Source organism: Xenopus laevis, chromosome 5S (genome assembly GCF_017654675.1).
Source record: "Xenopus laevis strain J_2021 chromosome 5S, Xenopus_laevis_v10.1, whole genome shotgun sequence".
Classification (NCBI taxonomy): Eukaryota; Metazoa; Chordata; class Amphibia; order Anura; family Pipidae; genus Xenopus; species Xenopus laevis.
Genome location: NC_054380.1, coordinates 90,365,742 through 90,383,210, shown reverse-complemented (window position 1 = coordinate 90,383,210; position 17,469 = coordinate 90,365,742). Strand labels below are relative to the sequence as shown.

General features: G+C 38.8%; 1 protein-coding gene across 1 annotated transcript; it reads left to right on the top strand.

The window, feature by feature from the left end:
• Positions 1-8,239: 8,239 nt before the first annotated feature.
• On the top strand, positions 8,240-13,997 carry rtp3d.S (receptor (chemosensory) transporter protein 3 gene D [provisional] S homeolog). The gene is made up of 3 exons (XM_018265626.2): positions 8,240-8,384; positions 9,909-10,088; positions 12,582-13,997. The coding sequence occupies exons 2-3, from the start codon at positions 9,910-9,912 to the stop codon at positions 12,928-12,930; spliced, it is 528 nt and encodes a 175-aa protein (XP_018121115.1). The 5' UTR covers positions 8,240-8,384; position 9,909; the 3' UTR covers positions 12,931-13,997.
• The last annotated feature ends 3,472 nt before the right edge of the window (positions 13,998-17,469 follow it).

Genomic DNA, 17,469 nt, shown 5'->3' with positions numbered 1-17,469 from the left:
AAATGAAAGTTCTTTTCTTCTAGTCTAAAGGGGTGGCCTCTGGTAGGGTGATCCTCTTTATGGGTAAAAAGGTCCCCTGCTATTTGTCTATAATGTCCTCTAATGTACTTGTAAAGTGTAATCATGTCCCCTCGCAAGCGCCTTTTTTTCCAGAGAAAACAACCCCAACCTTGACAGTCTACCCTCATAATTGAAGTCTTCCATCCCTCTAACCAATTTAGTTGCACATCTCTGCACTCTCTCCAGCTCATTTATATCCCTCTTAAAGGAGAAGGAAAGCCCCAGGGCGCAAAACCCCTCCCCCCTCCCGTGTATTGCCCCCCCTCCCTCCTCCCCCCTGGCCTACCCCTCCCGCTGGGCAAATGCCCCTAACTTTTTACTCACCCCTCTGCGCAGGTCCTGTCCACGGAGTTCGCAGTCGCCATCTTCTCCCACGCGCGTCTTCTTCCTGCTCTGATCGGCGTTTTCTGACGCATGCGCAGTAGGAACAGGTACCGGTACGGCTCTACTGCGCATGCGCCGAATGTCACGAAGTTTTCCGATTTCACTTCATGACATTCGGCGCATGCGCAGTAGAGCCATACCGGTACCTGTTCCTACTGCGCATGCGCCAGAAAACGCCGATCAGAGCAGGAAGAAGACGCGCGTGGGAGAAGATGGCGACTGTGAACTCCGTGGACAGGACCTGCGCAGAGGGGTGAGTAACAAGTTAGGGGCATTTGCCCAGCGGGAGGGGTAGGCCAGGGGGGAGGAGGGAGGGGGGGCAATACACGGGAGGGGGGGAGGGGTTTTGCGCCCTGGGGCTTTCCTTCTCCTTTAAGGACTGGAGTCCAAAACTGCACTCCATACTCCAGATGAGGCCTCACCAGGGACCTATAAAGAGGCATAATTATGTTTTCATCCCTTGAGTTAATGCCCTTTTTTATGCAAGACAGAACTTTATTTGTTTTAGTAACTACAGAATGACACTGCCCAGAATTAGACAACATCTAAAAAACCCCTAGATCCTTCTCATTTAAGGAAACTCCTTTATTGGCTAACTAATATAATCATAGCAAGCTTTCAGAACATTTTAGTTCCTTTTTCAAGCTGAGTACAATGAAACTGTGGTGTTCACTGGTATATATATATATATATATATATATATATATATATATATATATATATATATATATATATATATATATATATACAACATCCAGCTCATAGGTCAAATGACCAACAAAATGGAATATCAATCTATGTGTAAGGTGTCAAAGTCATTTACGAGGGGATCTGCCTTCTCCTAGGCATTCCCAGAGTTACCATTTGCTGTAGTTTCCTACCATGTTTTGGGCAAATCTGGAAGTGAAAAGAACGTACCTGCACCAATGACATAAACGCAGAGTGTATTATCCTTCTCCTGCTGTCATTAAGTTTTTCTTTGGATAGGGGTTGACAAGATAAGGGAAACTTTGAAATAGAGTAGTTGTGGGCAAAGTGGATTATAAAAAAACACCAACCTCATTTAGAACAGGATTCTTTCATTACCAGGCTAAAATCATGATTATGGAAAAAATCAACTATAATGGCATTAATATATAAAAACTCTGTATAATACTGTTTGTGAAGTTTCTCATTCATCCAGGTCCTGGACTTTTTTTTTTTCGCTAGTAATCCAACTGGCTTTCTCAATTCAGAATGACCTCTACCAAATATTTGTGGTTATATACCTTGGAATCTTACACCAATCAGCATAATCTGAAGTAAAACCAGCATGGGGTTATGGAGGTAAGGTGTTGATTGTATTCGCACAATTGGAGCTATGAGGTGCTGTTAAACCATTCAGGAAGAGGTGCCTAAACAGCATTGTATGCGGCAAAAAATAGAGAATGGAAGAAGGAGAAACAACAACAGCAAAACCATCAGTGAAGGTGGAAAGCAGGACAGACAAAGGTATTTGGAGTAGAACCAGGCAGATGGAGAGTGGTGGTTGAGGCCTGCAAGGCCCCAGCAAGTCACTGCCACTGACAAAGAGAAATGCTGGGTTCTGGATGGAGAGCCAGAGCAGGAGATGTTCAGGGCCATCATTGATGTGCACCACATAGTGATAATGCTAGTGTTTAAACCTTGGGGGTACTACATGTTTTATGCCTCAGAAAGGATGCCAAGTGACTAATTTTGTAAGAGGTTAGTGCCCCTGGGGCATCTGTGCTCCAGGGAAGGAATTTGAGCATTCAGGTTTAGGCTAGAGGAGAACCTACAGGTGAATTCAAAGGTCACTACAGAGAAACGGGGGAAGGATTACAGTGAGAGGAGACCCCTTGAACAGCTAACGGCACTCTCTGTGCATACACTACATTACAGGGCTCCTGGAGACTTCAGGAGAGGAACACTGTGTGAGTGTAAGATATAAAGATAAAGTAAGAATCTGCAGAAGTGTAATATCATTGAGTCGGCAACCAGTGCCCGGTCTGTAACCTGCCCTACAAGAAGTTATCAATAAAGTGTGCATTTGTTCATCATAACTTTGTAAGTTTGCCTGCTTCCTACATTAAAGTCTGTCCACACATCTCTGACTGTAATGGGTGTTCACCAGCCCCTAGTGGCCCAGTTACAAATGTTACTAGTACCTGTATATACATTTTTAGGCTGGCACATGTGAATTAAAATATTCCTGTCCATGTTTAATTGTCTTTAGAATTGCTCCATTAAACCAGGAAAATTGGAATACAATACATACATGATAAATGTATTTTGTGTGTCCCTTACTATAAAGCTATCAAAGTATGATATATAATAGATTTTCATTGTAGCAGAAGGGGAGGGTATTTTCACAACACGTCTCATATTTGAAAAAAAAAAAAAATGTAAGTACATGCTAACCAAAGGATTGAAAGACAAAAGCCTAAAGAAGAGCTGTTAAGTTCATAACGGGAATGGCAGGTCTCAGCAGAGCCGATTTTGGTGCCCAGGTTGACCCGAGTGGCAATTCCAATGCCACCCTCATACTTACCTGATAGGGCTTCGGCACAGGTAGAGGGGCATACTGCATAGCTTGTTTACATTGGAGAGCAGGGGGATATGAAAACTATGTATAGATATAGATATAGATAGGGGCTTTACAATAAATCTGATTTTTTTTTTACCAGTAGATCCGTTCAGTAGACACAATGGCATCCATTCATATGCAGACAGGAGGTTCTATCTTAAAATAAAAAATATGTTTTTCATAGTGAGTGCAGTACAGTTTTGAAATTATTTCACCAAGGCTGTTGTACTGGCAGATGCATTAGATAGTTTCAAGTAGTAGTTGCTGTAACTAACTGTGTAACTAACTGTAATGATTGCCCTCTTGGGGTCAGGAAGGAATTGTTTCCCTTGGTGAAACAGATTGGAGAAGCTTCAGATGAGGTTTTTTTCATATTTTTCTAAATCAACTAGCAGGTAGGCAGGTATTAGAGAATAGTTGAACTTGGTAGGTGTAATTTGTCAACCTTATCTATTTATTGAATTTGCACTTTGTCTTTGTTTAGAATGTTGTAAATGAGCTCAGTGAAGTCAGATGACTGAATGATAATGGCAGTGATGTTAGACCAGGTAGATTGCTTCGGAAGGCCACGGGAAGAATTGAAACTGCAGTGACAGTATCTGTTTCAATTCATTAGGGGCAGTGAGTACTATGATGAAAGGAAACTTGTTCTGTCATTGTTCTGTAGTTTCCTTTCTTCCTCAGGCTTCAAGCGAAGCAATTCAAGAGCCTGGATGACACAACAGAAATAAGAAATCGCATACAGTACGTGCCTTGCTAGCTTGCACCGCCTTTTATATGTTATCTGCAAAATAAAAATAACCCAAGACCTAAAACATTTGTTTCTTTTCTTGTAATACATGTTCAGCAGGGTTATCTGTCTGTTATGTGCTTCAGACTTCAGCTGGTGAAATAATGTGAATTCTTAAGACTTCAGTGTAAACAAAAAACATCTGTTATCTGCTGTGTTACTTTTGCCTTTTCTCCTTTTTCAGCTTTCAGTGGCTGCCCACACCGCTACTCCAGACATTCTAGTAAGATTAGTGTAGAAATGGATAGATTGAAAGCATTTTCTCACCTACACTTGCACATGCAGCATAGCAACTCCAAAGATCTGTTTTCCTGCTGCTCCCACAGCAGGCTAAAGTATGCAAAATTCTTGGGGAGGGGACAAGTGCCCAACCTTGCCCCTATTTGCGTTCAGGCATGATTAAAGGGTCAATTAAAGAGACAGCAGACAAAAATGCAAAAGCATTCCCTAAGTTGTGTACTTGAATGATGCATAAGTTCATACCTCTCAACTGTCCTGTTTTTTTGTGGGACAGTCCTGACAACTCAAACGGCAGTCCCCGATTGTTACTGAAATGTCCTGACTTATTCTTTGATCTCCTGCATTGAACAGCCAGAAAAAAATACAAAGTTTCTTAAACTAAATTGGCTTTTATCAGAGGGCCAGGAATATGTGGCAGGTGTACTTTGATATTTTTGTAACAATTTAAGATAAGCAGGGAAACTGTGACTTGCATCTTAAAGGGCTATTCACCTTCATTAGCAAAACTGTAATAACATATTAAAACTATAGAAATGTATTCAAACTTTCTAAACCTGACAGATTTTGTAAAATAAACATGGTAATTAGGGGGTGTGGCCTCCAAAATGGGCAATGTCAAAAAATGTTGCTGCTCTCCACTTGGCAAATCTTTTTGTCCCTCTTTCTATTTCCGAAATGTTGGGAGGTAGACCAGTTAGGGGACTGGCAGGAGGCAGGTCTAGAAACAAACAAGACAGATTACGTTTGGTTTTTTTGCACTTTTCATGATACCCTGCAGTCAGTAAACGACCTAAGTCTTCATTTTAAAATGTTTTTTGATTATTTGCAGCTTCCAGGCTTGATATTTAATGTAAATATCTAATTGCTTAGCAACTTAACTGATCAGCAGTTAGCAAGCCATAATAGAGGATGGATAGGAAATGGTCTGAGCTGAAAGACTAGCAATAACATAACAATAATAACAAAATTAAGGTCTCACAGTCAAGTTGTTTTTTAGTTGCCTGGGTATATAAACCACAACAAGGCAGACTTTTCAGTTTCAAGTTGAAAAGAGGCAAAACTGATAATTATATTAGAATGATAATGACTGTAATAATTAAAAAACATGCTAAATTTAAAATGAAGACCAAGACAAAACATTGCTCAATAATGATTAATTTATAACATAACTAAGTTAATTTCTCAGTGACTTTCCAGTTTCAGGCTATGTTGGATTATACTGTATGAAAAATGAGATTACTGATAAAGTATGTCTTTTTTAGTTTCGTTTCATGCTCTAGGATTCAAAGTAAACAAGCCAGCACTTTGTATCATAGTTACAGAGGAAAGATTGTGCCCGGTCAGCCATTGTTAAGCTGGCCATAGACGCAAAGCAGTGCCGGGCCACGCTGGGCAGGCGCCCTAGGCAGAAGCGCACAAATCGCGAAAAACACATAGAGTCGGCAAGAGAAAGGAACCGGACTTGGGGTAGGCGGCAGAGGAGGTACGTGCCTGGCGCCCTCCCAGCTTTGCGCCCTAGGCACGTGCCTACTCTGCCTATCCCTAGTTCCGGCCCTGACGCAAAGATCTGATCGTACGAATCGAGGATTCGTACGATTTTCGGACCGTGTGTGGAGAGTCCCGACATTTTTCGCCCGGCGGAGATCGGTCGTTTGGTCGATCGGACAGGTTAGAAAATTTCTGTCGGCTGCCAATAATATCTCTGCGTGTATTGCCGATCAGACGATTTTCAGTGGGAGACTGTCACTAGCTTTGGTTGGACATAGATATCGTACGATTGCTGTCAGGGGCAGAACATTGCTGATCTGTTCTTTAACTAATCTGACTGGTAAGACTTTGCTCTGAATGGTTAGTGGCGGGTCGGGAGATGGGAAAGTCCGATCGTACGATGATTCGTACGATCGGATCTTTGCATCTATGGCCAGCTTTAGACAAATACAATAATATATCTGATACTGTGGAATGTGCCCTGTAAAACAGTATTTCTACTTTCCATTTGTATCATAAAAGCTACTTTCTAAAAACAGATTCACTAGAAACTCCCTAGCAAACCTAGAATTTATGACTAAAATATGACTAATTATGACTAAACTAGTTTAGCAAATTCAGGAAGTCAGTTGTTTACATATACTTATTGATATGCAGTGGGCAAAGTGCAATTTTGAGCACAATCTCCGTGTTTTCTTCCCATCATACACTGTTTCCTCATTGCAGATGTAAATGTGTGAATCTCTGGACAAAATTGTTCTGTATCTAGCACAATTGCATCCAACCTAAAGTGGATGCAACTGTGCGTGTGCGTGCTTCACCCCAAATCAGACAAAGTTGCTCAGAATATTTTCAGACTGTCTGGTGTCATTTATGGTGATCACCGTGCAAGTGATGTCTGCACTGTTCCTTTAATGAAACAAACCCCTTATTAAACCCAGGCAAATTTACTTACCCCTCGGTGCAGATTCAGGGATCAGAGTTCATGGTAGCCATCTTCCAGGTCTTTGGTCAAGCGTAACTATGTGAAAGTGCAAGTACCTTTAATGAAAGCAGTTTCACGTGCAACTCGCTGTGGCAAAAAGGGGAAGTTGCCCACTGTGCTTGCGAAGGTCAATGAGCCCTAATAACTGTCATAACTTCTATGTACAGGGATTTTTCAAATTCAAATTTCAAATTCAAATTGCCATGTTATTTCCCAGAATTCCAGCATCAGTGCGGCCTCATAAGTGTATTGTGTTTGATACAATTGTGTTTTGCTTGGTATGAAAATCAAATACATGTCTGATTCTTTAAGCATGGCTTTGCTGCCGTTTCCTGCTGTAGGAACCCACCCTGGAGCTTATGCTACTTACAAGAAGATTCCCAGGCGTCAATACAGACACTTGTATGCAATTTGGAACAGGAGGTAAAACAGGCACATCATCACTGAGCACAACTATGCAAAGGAGCAGCTTTGGAGGCACTATGACCCTCTGCACAAAATCTCAATGACTCCCAATGTGTGGAAAATGGCATGTGACCTGTGATTTTGCATGCATCTTGGGTAATGTGCAAAGTTGCAGTTCATATGTGCCACCTTGTGGGCCATCTGTTCCCTCATGGTTACAGGGTCTTCCCCCCTGTTGTTACACCACTGAAACATATTCACAATATAACTGCATACAGTTTTGAGCCCTTATAGAGTTATGTATTTATGGGCATCAGAAACTGTGTACAGTATTTCTTTTGGGAATCTCCCTTTTTAATGGTTAACACTGGGTCTACACATAATGCAAAATATTCTTCATAGCAGACTTACAGCTTTAATTTATCTTTTTGCAAAGAGCAAAAATAAATGAAACAACAAAATAAACCCTTGCACTGGTGGAAAGCACAGGGCGCACAGACATCCTCCAACGCACATTCCCTCTAACAAAGCACTAAGGAGCATGGCTGTGTTTACAAACATAGCTGCTAAATTGCACAGTAGGGTTGCCATTAGTAACCAATAAGCAATTACTTTCAGAAAGGCTACTACAAGTTAAGAATTGAAAGCCTTGAAAGATACTGTATGTATGGTTACAATGATAAAAAACGAGAGCACTTTAGCATGTATGTTCAGCAAAACTGAATGCAGAAACTGCTTTTACCAGTCAGGCATGTCAGAAACCCAGAGACATTCTTCCTCACTGCCACCTGAGGCAGGCTACCCAATGCCACCCAACACCCCACACTTACCTTTTGTGCTCCTTCAGGGGTGAGGAGAAATAGTATATGAAAGAGTATAAAGGCTAAATGTGGAGAGTGTTGCACATGGAGAATTAAAATGGTAAATTAATAAACAATATGGTGAGATTGGGACCAAATTGGGATAGAAGATAAAAGATGAGTAATAGACAACAGCACACAGGAGAAAGAAGGAACAGAAAAGGAACATAATTAAGAGAAAGTTGAGAATTGCACCTTGGAAAGAAGGTAAAACGTTGAGAGACGGTATGTGTCAAGGAAATAGAAAACAAAATACAAAATAGCAGGTGAAGGTCAGGTGGGGAACCATCATAAATTTAGTGTTATAAATAGGTAATAATTAAAAATGAATATAAGAGCAGCACAATTTTTCAGATTTGGCTCAGGTACCAGAAAAACTACTCACAGCACTAAAGGCAGGAGAGGGATTTATTTATAGATTTACTTTTCTCTTGCCAGTATTACTTTCGGTTTCTGTCTTTAGAGAAACAGATTAAAGGGAGGGGGACATCATCACTGGAGCATATAAAAGGAATTTAAAAGGATACAGTTTAGTCTATGTAAACAGACAGACCTTGTCAACAAAGTATCACTGGAAGAGAACAGGTATGTACTTTATACAGCAAAATGAATACATTCTATGCAGAAGACATAGTGAGGGCATTTTTATGATTTCTAGATCTTACCTTGATCAAAATGATCACAATGATTACACTGCTATGCTGATTACAATACTAGTATTAGCAGCTATTGTTGTTTGCAGGCTGTTCTAATATATATATATATATATATATATATATATATATATATATATATATATATATATATATATATATATATATATATATACATAGAATTTAGAATGAGTTTACAATCATTCATACGATTTACGTCATATTAACTTGTTATTTGTTTTATGTAATTGTATGGATTTATGTTCTTTACTATGCTATCATCTTACAGTTGTTAAATGTATTTGTATATGCTATGGTCTTATTTGTTATGTAATATCACAGTTTTATTGTTATTATTTTACCCCCACTTAGAGTAATATGTGTATTTACAGGCTTTTTTAAACTGAGGGGGCTGTAGCCTTTGTGATCATGGTGTTGCTCATGCTTCTTGTTCTGTTATTTCTGTTGATTCATTAATACAACCTGTCAATGTTGTTTCTGAGTTACTGACCTAGTTAGACCACAGCAAGACAAACGGAGTTATTGGGCTGTTGGTCATTAATGACCATATGCTTATATGTATTATCCCCAATGTATTGCACATTGCCACAGAATATAATAGATTAAGATTAATATGTCAACCCTTTATACCAGTGATTGCCAACCAGAAACCACAAATATTTTGCATGCTTTCCTCTTTGACTGTTCTCCCAACAATGTCTTAATAGATACTCATTTTAGGGGCAGAGCAAGAAATCATCTTGCTGGAACTCAGAACATCACTGTCTATATCATAGTAAAAATCATGTAGAAGGTAGACTATCCCCTTCATAAACAGAAGAGAATTCATAATGATTATATTTAGAAAATTCTCATTCCATGGGAGGAAACTTATATAGTTCTCCTTTAAAGGAAAACTATAACCACAAACAATATAAGGCTTTATAAAAATATATTACATAAAGCAGCTCATAAGTAAAACCCTGCTTCATCTAAATAAACCATTTTCGCAAAAAGACACTTTTTTTAGAAGTATGTGCCATTGAGTAACCCTAAATAGAAAACTGCCATCTTTAGAACAATGGCCCGGCCCCTGGGATCCTATGATTCATGGTGCATACAAAATAACTATACTGTACATGTTAGGTCATAGGAGCCAATTAATGGACAAACTTCTGTGTTTTACTCCCACACTTCTTCCTGTTACAGTTAGAGCTGTTATATTTCTGGTCAAGTGATCTCTGAGGGAGCGAATATCATAAAATGTGGGCTTAAGAAAAAAGGTGTAAAAGGGCACTATTTACTATAACCTATTTGCAAATTTGGTAATATACTTTAATAGGGAACTTAATATGATTAAGTATTCATTCTGGGGGTATAGTTTTCCTTTAAAGGGGTTTACTTGAATGTGTTAAATACATGATTGTTCTTACCAGTCTCATTGTTACCATTTCAGAATGGCAGGAGGACAATACAGCAGCTGGGCAGATGTTTTTCAAAGCATTCAAGAGACAGAGCTAGTGCAGCGTCATGGCCATAACTGGGCTCTACAAATTAAATATGACCTAACAGATGACTTAACATCAGATCAGAGGCAAAACGGCTGGAAAATCTACCAGTCGTCTTCCTTTGGCAGGTAAATTGGACTTGACTTAGAAAATGCAGAAATGCAGGCTGTCCTTTAGCATTTGCATTTGGTACAAGTTTTCTTTAAAGCTGTCAAGTGAAATCCTCATTACTACTGTAAGTGGTATATTTCTTAAAGGGTGAAAATACAGTTCTTCACAAACTTCTTTCAAAACTACTAGCACATCGGATTCACTTGTCTTGGAGCATATTTTTGAAGAATATTATGTAGACTTGAAATTCACAAATTGATACTCCTATATGTAACAATACATTGACATACCTGTAAGAATGTCTTGCCATGCTTTTATCTCCTACTGTCATATGATCCCAAAAGGATAATAATTGCACATACACTGATCACAGGCCAAGGACTGCTTATGGTGCTTTCTATAGAGATTTTATGTTTCCATATATTGGCATCTTACATTCCCTTTGTGAATTACATGTGTGTTTATTCACTAATGATGAGTGAAAACTTTCACCAGGCATATATATATATATATATATATATATATATATATATATATATATATATATATATATATATATATATACTGGTCACTGGTGATTTTTCTCTGACATACCTACGCTGTATGCTGGAAAATGCACAGAGTTTGTCAGGTAAAATAGAAGAGCTAGAAGTGCTTGCATACACTAAAAATTATGATATAATTAGTATCACAGAGACCTGGCGGGATGAAACATGACTGGACTGTGAATTTAAATGGTTACAGCCTTTTTAGGAGGGAAAGAGGGATTAAAAAGGGCAGGGGAGTATGTTTGTATGTAAAACCTGAATTAAAGCCATGCACTAAAGAAATATCCATTGCAGGTACTGGGGAGGGGGTGGAATCTCTCTGGGTAGAGATTTCAACTGGGCAAAAGGTTACAAAGAGAATTATCATTGGAGTATGCTACAAACCACCTCGTATAGGTGACAAGAATGAAGTCCAGCTACTTAGAAGCTGCTTCACAACTACTGTAGGTCAAAATATTATCGTGACTTCAATTAGCCAGACAAATATTGACTGGGGTAATAGGGTTGCCAAGTCAGAAAAAAGCTAGCAGGTTTGTTAATATGCTGAATGACAACTTTTTATTTCAGCTAGTTTGAGAACCTACTAGAAATTATTCTCTTTTTTCTAATAACTAATAATACAGGTATGGGACCTGTTATCCAGAATGCTCGGGATCTGGGGTTTTCCGGATAACGGATCTTTCCGTAATTTGGGTCTTCATGCCTTAAGTCTACTAGAAATTCATTTAAACATTAAATAAACCCAATAGGCTGGTTCTGCTTTCAATAAGGATTAATTATATCTTAGTTGGGATCAAGTACAAGCTACTGTTTTATTATTACAGAGAAAAAGGAAATCATTTTTAAATTTGGATTATTTGGATAAAATGGAGTCTATGGGAGACAGCCATTCCATAATTCGGAACTTTCTGGATATCGGGTTTCCGGATAAGGGATCCTATACCTGTACCAAACTCACCTCTAGCATTTGTGTGGGTGAGCATTTAGGGCAGGGATCCCCAACCTTTTGAACCCGTGAGCAACATTCAGAAGAAAAAGGAGTTGGGGAGCAACAGAAACATGAAAAATGTTCTTGGGGTGCCAAATAAGTGCTGTGATTGGCCATTTAGTAGCCCCTATGTGGCTTATCAACCTATTTTGAGGCTCTGTTTGGCAGTACACCTGGTTTTTACACAACCAAAACTTGCCTCCAAGCCTGGAATTCAAAAATAAGCTCCTGCTTTGAGGCCACTGGGAGCAACATCCAAGAGGTTGGAGAGCAACATGTTGCTCACGAGCTACTGGTTGGGGACCACTGATTTAGGGAATAGTGATCATAACATGGTCTCCTTTGAGATTATGTTGCAGAGACAGCCCTATAATGGATTAACTAAAACACTACATTTTGGATGTGCACAAGTACAGTACATTAGAGGACATTATAGACAAATAGCAGGGGACCTTTTTACCCATAAAGTAGATCACCCCTTTAGACTAGAAGAAAAGAACTTTCATTTGAAGCAACGTAGGGGGTTCTTCACAGTCAGGACAGTGAGGTTGCGGAATGCACTGCCGGGTGATGTTGTGATGGCCAACTCTGTTAATGCCTTTAAGAATGGCTTGGATGATTTCTTGGATAGACAGAATATCAAAGGCTATTGTGATGCTAAAATGTACAATTAGTATAGATGTTGATATGTGTAGATTGTGTGAGTGTGTATAGAGGTGTCAGTGGGATTGTGTGTATGTATGGACATTGGGCTTCATTTTAAACCAACTTACCTATGTAACTATGGCATTATTTCTCTATATATTTCTATATATTGCACTATAGTAAGCAGACAATAAAGAAAGCAACAGGCATAGGAAAGAGTGTTGCAATATAGCTAGACCCAGAAAGACAACAGTTCTCAGGAATAAGATCTTACTTCCATGGCATTGCTACATGATGATTAATATTCTTTTGGCATTGTTTTTGTTTAGGTTCACTTGTTCTAACTGCCACCATGTTTGGAACTCAGCTCGTGTCTCTCTTACATTTCATTACTGCCTTATAAACTCAGAAGGTGGAGAAGTCTACTTGAGAACCTACAGACAGAAATGCAGAAGCTGCAGCAGTGACACATTGCTCACAGCAGAGTTTGAACAAGACAAAATGGATGACGTTCTGATGAGACTGGCTAACAAGATCAGGAAGAATTGTTACAATGAGGTGATAAGTACAAATGCAAATATAAATCTTTTCCTCTCAAAGAAGACAAAACCCCATGAGGCCTCTTTGTGTGAAGCTTGCATGTTAGGCAAATGTAACAGGGATGCAGATATCTATTAGTAAATACTTGTGTGTCTAAATAAGTTGCCAGAAGTGCCAGCCCCATGCCCCCTTCACATTAGTGCTTTGTATATGATCCAGATATGGTTTGTGCATTGTTATAGAGAATCATTTGTACAAGCACTAGGTGCAAGTGTGTGATCCAACCACCAATCTGTGTGGAGTTATATGTAAAACTGCAAATTCATACAATGCTGGTGGAGAGCTGGTGGAGCTGACAGGAATTGCAGTTTGCAACATCAAGAGGACTGAATGCTGATAAACATCTGCAAGCAAACTGTTTAGTTAAAAACCCGCAATTTAGACCATTCCAGTTTCTATTTTCTTTGAACAGGAACATATGGAGCAACTGCACACCCATAACTTACCCAGCAAGATAAGCTTGGTGCACGGTGATGGAGGTTTTGGCACTCTCCCAAGTATCCAAGGAGAAAATTCACTAGCACACAAGTCTGCTTTGTGCACTTCCGCACTAATAAACGGCAAGCACAAAGCAGTCTTGTGTGCCGGTGAATTTTTTCTTTTCTTTGACACACTCACCAATCCAGATAGCACATATTAAATTTAAGAGTATTTCCATATCTGCTAAAAAGGAATGATGGTCAAGCTGCTCAATGCCCCTTAATGTAATCACTTTACAGCCATTGGTTGAAATGAATGGAATGATGTGCTGAGTTTGCTATTGGTATCTGAAATGGTATAGTTAAAGTAAATGATTCTTGTTGCGTCTGGTCATGATTGGCGACTGATGTAAATGTTCAAACAATTCAGAAAGAGCTATATAAGGAGGGAAATTTGCAATGCAGTGGAATTGGAGCTAATCTGACTGCAGGGGTCAGTGGAGCATCAGAGAAAGCCCATTTCCAGAGGATAAACATTTTTTTTGTTAAATGCTAGGGCATGTGTACCAGTGTTCAAGGTCTTGGTGCACAGAGACAGAAATAAGTGGGTAATGTAGAATGTAATAAAAGTATAAGAAAGAATGATTTAATTAAAATAATTGTACGACTCCCCCCTCAAGGCTTTTTGGAATGATTAACAGATGTAACACATATGATAGAGAAAAACAAACAATTAAAGGAGATGACAGCAAACATAATTAATATTGCTCATCTTCATACTAAGGCTTGGTGGTGCGACTATTATACAACCAAAGGGTCATCTTAGGAATTGGATGTAGTTGGGGAGCGAGAAATCCTTTTGCATTGCTGACCAAATAATGATCATAAAATGGAAGTCTGCAAATCTCTTGGGGTCTGAATAACTGAAATTGTTCACTACTATACATGAACTACCCTGAAGTTTGTATTGAAACCATGAAAATGTATAATACTAAAAAGTACCGTTTATAATTTCTTTGTTTTGTATGTCCAAAATGCATTAAAAAATCACTTAGAACTTAGGTTACAAAAAATACTTGTCTAATTATCTTATTTGTTTGTGGAAGTACATTTACACCACTGTGTGGACATTTTTGAAACTGCAACGTGTACTACTTTATATATGAGAGAGGTGTAATATGTGGGTTATGCTTCTGTCATGGATCTGACATATAACCAGAGTCACTCATAGGTCAAAATACATTTCACGTGGGGTTCCAGGTGATAAAACGTTAAATCCATAGTTTTGTGTTTTTGAAAGCACAGTGTATCTATGGCTATACCAACTATAAAAACTCATGTATGCTATATTGTTAAACTTTGCATTAATGTTAAAATTGGAATTAATTAAATAATAATGTGCTTTCTAAGTGCACATTAATCTACAATAGACCCCCTGTCCTGCCAATTACTCAAGCGGATTTTCATTTCTGGGACAGCACTTTTCATGGTAATCACTGGGAGTTCAACGTGCTCAAGGAAGGATTTGGGATCACCTTTCTAGATGTAAATTTGATTTATAAGGAACAAGCAATAGCTAATTACATCACATCTGTGTAATGCTAAAGTGAAAAAGTCAGAAAGGTATGTAGCATTATAGACATAATATGTACTACAGCTCCAGCTGCCCCTAGGTAGAGCACTGCTGCATACAACTGACTTTCTGACTCTAACACACCCTCTTAGAAAGACTCATGAGTACCAGTGGTTTTTAAACAAGATACATTAAGAACTTGCATTTGGAGTATACCTGCATTCTGCACCTGCTGGAAGTTAGGGGACTCCATAGGTCCTCAACAACATCAGTGTACAGCCAATATAAGGCTTCTTTAGGCTCTTACGGCACTCAGCATTCTCCCAACAGCTGATGAAACAAAGAAGTCAGATGACATTTTATCTCATTTATATGACATTTATATCTTGCATTGGCTGGCTTTCATAAACTTTGCTTTAGATTTAAATTTAGCTCATATGAATATCAAAGGTTGGGGACCTCTGTCAAGTGTCTGGTTATCATTTCTTCACTGCAATACTTCACACACCAGTCAATATCTAACATAAAATGTACATCCCAAAAGTTCTTTAAGCTGCATAGTATAAAACACAAACTCTTCCCTAAGGCTTCTTTTGAATCCTCTGCTTTGAAGCCTGTAGCGGTAGTGAGGTTCAGAGATCAACAACAAGCAGAGTTCATTGAGTATTAACAATTACTGTAAGTATGTACATTTGATCCATTCTATTAGCATTTGTTTTCTTAATTATGATATATTATTTGAATAAATAACACATGGTATTTTTTTTCTCTTACACATATATTTTGTTGTATATTTCATTTATTTTTCTCGGAACAAGTGATGACCTAAAGCAGTATGTCAAGTAGTAAACTTAAGTCATAGCTGTCTTAGGGGGACATTGAAAATAGGCCAGCTTGCACATTAGAGAAGTAGATTTAAGCAGTGAAAAAGTAAAGAAACTTTGTACACTCAGATTTGTATATTTTTATTCCATGTATAGCTATGTAGCAATACACACTACACAATGTGTATAGTAAGGCAAAATGAAGTCACTACTTAACATTGGGCTTGTCGCCTCTCAGTCTCCAGTGTGTTGGACTACTTGCTGGTTGGCAAGTACAGAGCAGCATATGGTTGGAAGGGGAAGTAGTAACATTTACAGATTGAAACTGCAATGAACAGGTGTTCAAAGAAAAACTGTTGCAGGGCCTTTAAACAGGTCAATCCCCCAAGAGAACAGGTATCTCATTTGTAGTTCAATTGCAGATTTTCACCAGTGCCGTAAACTATCACACTCATTTATCAGACAGGTTTTTATCAGCCTACTACAATTATAATAACAGCAAACGTCTGAGTTCCTGTACTGGATTAATGTACATTGTCTATGTTCAAAGTCAGGTGCACATAACACAAATGAGTCTTCAAAATGAATCAGAGCTGCCCCTGACTTGATATAGTTTGGTCACATTTTATATATATATAGTTTGGGACATTTTATACATGCATATGGATTTCTAGATTTCTGTAATAATTGAATATATTTTTTATTAGTTTGCTTTCCTTTGCTGGTTTTAATGGGATATCACTGCTACAAATTCAGTAAATGAGAGGGAGTTGAAATACATAGAAAACACTGTAGCTCTGAACCATAATTTGCACTTAAAATACTACTTACAATTTACAAGAAGATTGTAGTCATCAATATTGCACCCCACTTTTCTCTTTGATCCAGTCCAGTAATGTTCTTCCATAGAGGGACCAGCAGGCCATAGACAGTCACTATTTAGTGGGCTGGTGGGGAGCTGATCGGGCCTCTCTATAATTGGAATGTCAGGGGCTATTTTGACTCCCAGTCCAGACCTGGGGACCAGTACCTCTAGTAATAAATCTGGGAACAGGGACCCAGTGTATGAGGGCAGCCAGAGACAGGTCTGATTATTTTATAGTAGCCTCTAGGAGAGTAAGATAGTGAGTTTAAGTAGCATGAGCAGCCTGTGCTCCAAACAGGATCTTAGTAGGGAGTACTGTAGCTCTCCCCTAGGCTCCGACTCTGCCTATATTGAAGGGATCGCAGCAGAATAGGGAATCAGGCTTTAGATATATTCTCCCTGATTATTCCACTGTATGGGATCATGCCTGGACATTCAATCCTAGAGGTGCATCTTCAACTACATACCTCCCAACATTTCTGAAATAGAAAGAGGAACAAAAAGATTTGCCATGTGTATAGCTCCAAATTGTTTGACCACACCCATTTTTTGTGTGGCCACACCCCATAATTACCATGTTAATTTTAATAAATTTGGCAGGCTATGTAAGTTTGAACACATTTCTGTGGTTTTTATGTGTTATTACAGTTTTGCTAATGAAGGTGAATTGCCCTTTAAGCTTTGAGTCTAAGTTCTTCCAAGAGATCTGCTTATCTTATATTTTTACAAAAGTATCTAAGTATCTATTCTTGCCTCTCTGCCAAAAGCCAATTAAGTTAGAAACTTTGTATCTTTTTCTGGCTGTTCAGTGCAGGAGATCAAAGAGAAAGTCAAGATATTTCAGTAACAAGCCGGGATTGTGGGTTGAGCTGTCAAAATCTGGACTGTCTTGCTCAAAACGGGATAGTTGGGAGGTATGCAACTACCCGATTACTC

Excerpts from the sequence above, each read along its gene's own strand:
- rtp3d.S (XM_018265626.2), top strand. The coding sequence starts at position 9,910 with ATGGCAGGAGGACAATACAGCAGCTGGGCAGATGTTTTTCAAAGCATT. Across the intron at positions 10,089-12,581 it reads CAGTCGTCTTCCTTTGGCAG|GTTCACTTGTTCTAACTGCC; the intron begins GTAAATTGGACT and ends GTTTTTGTTTAG.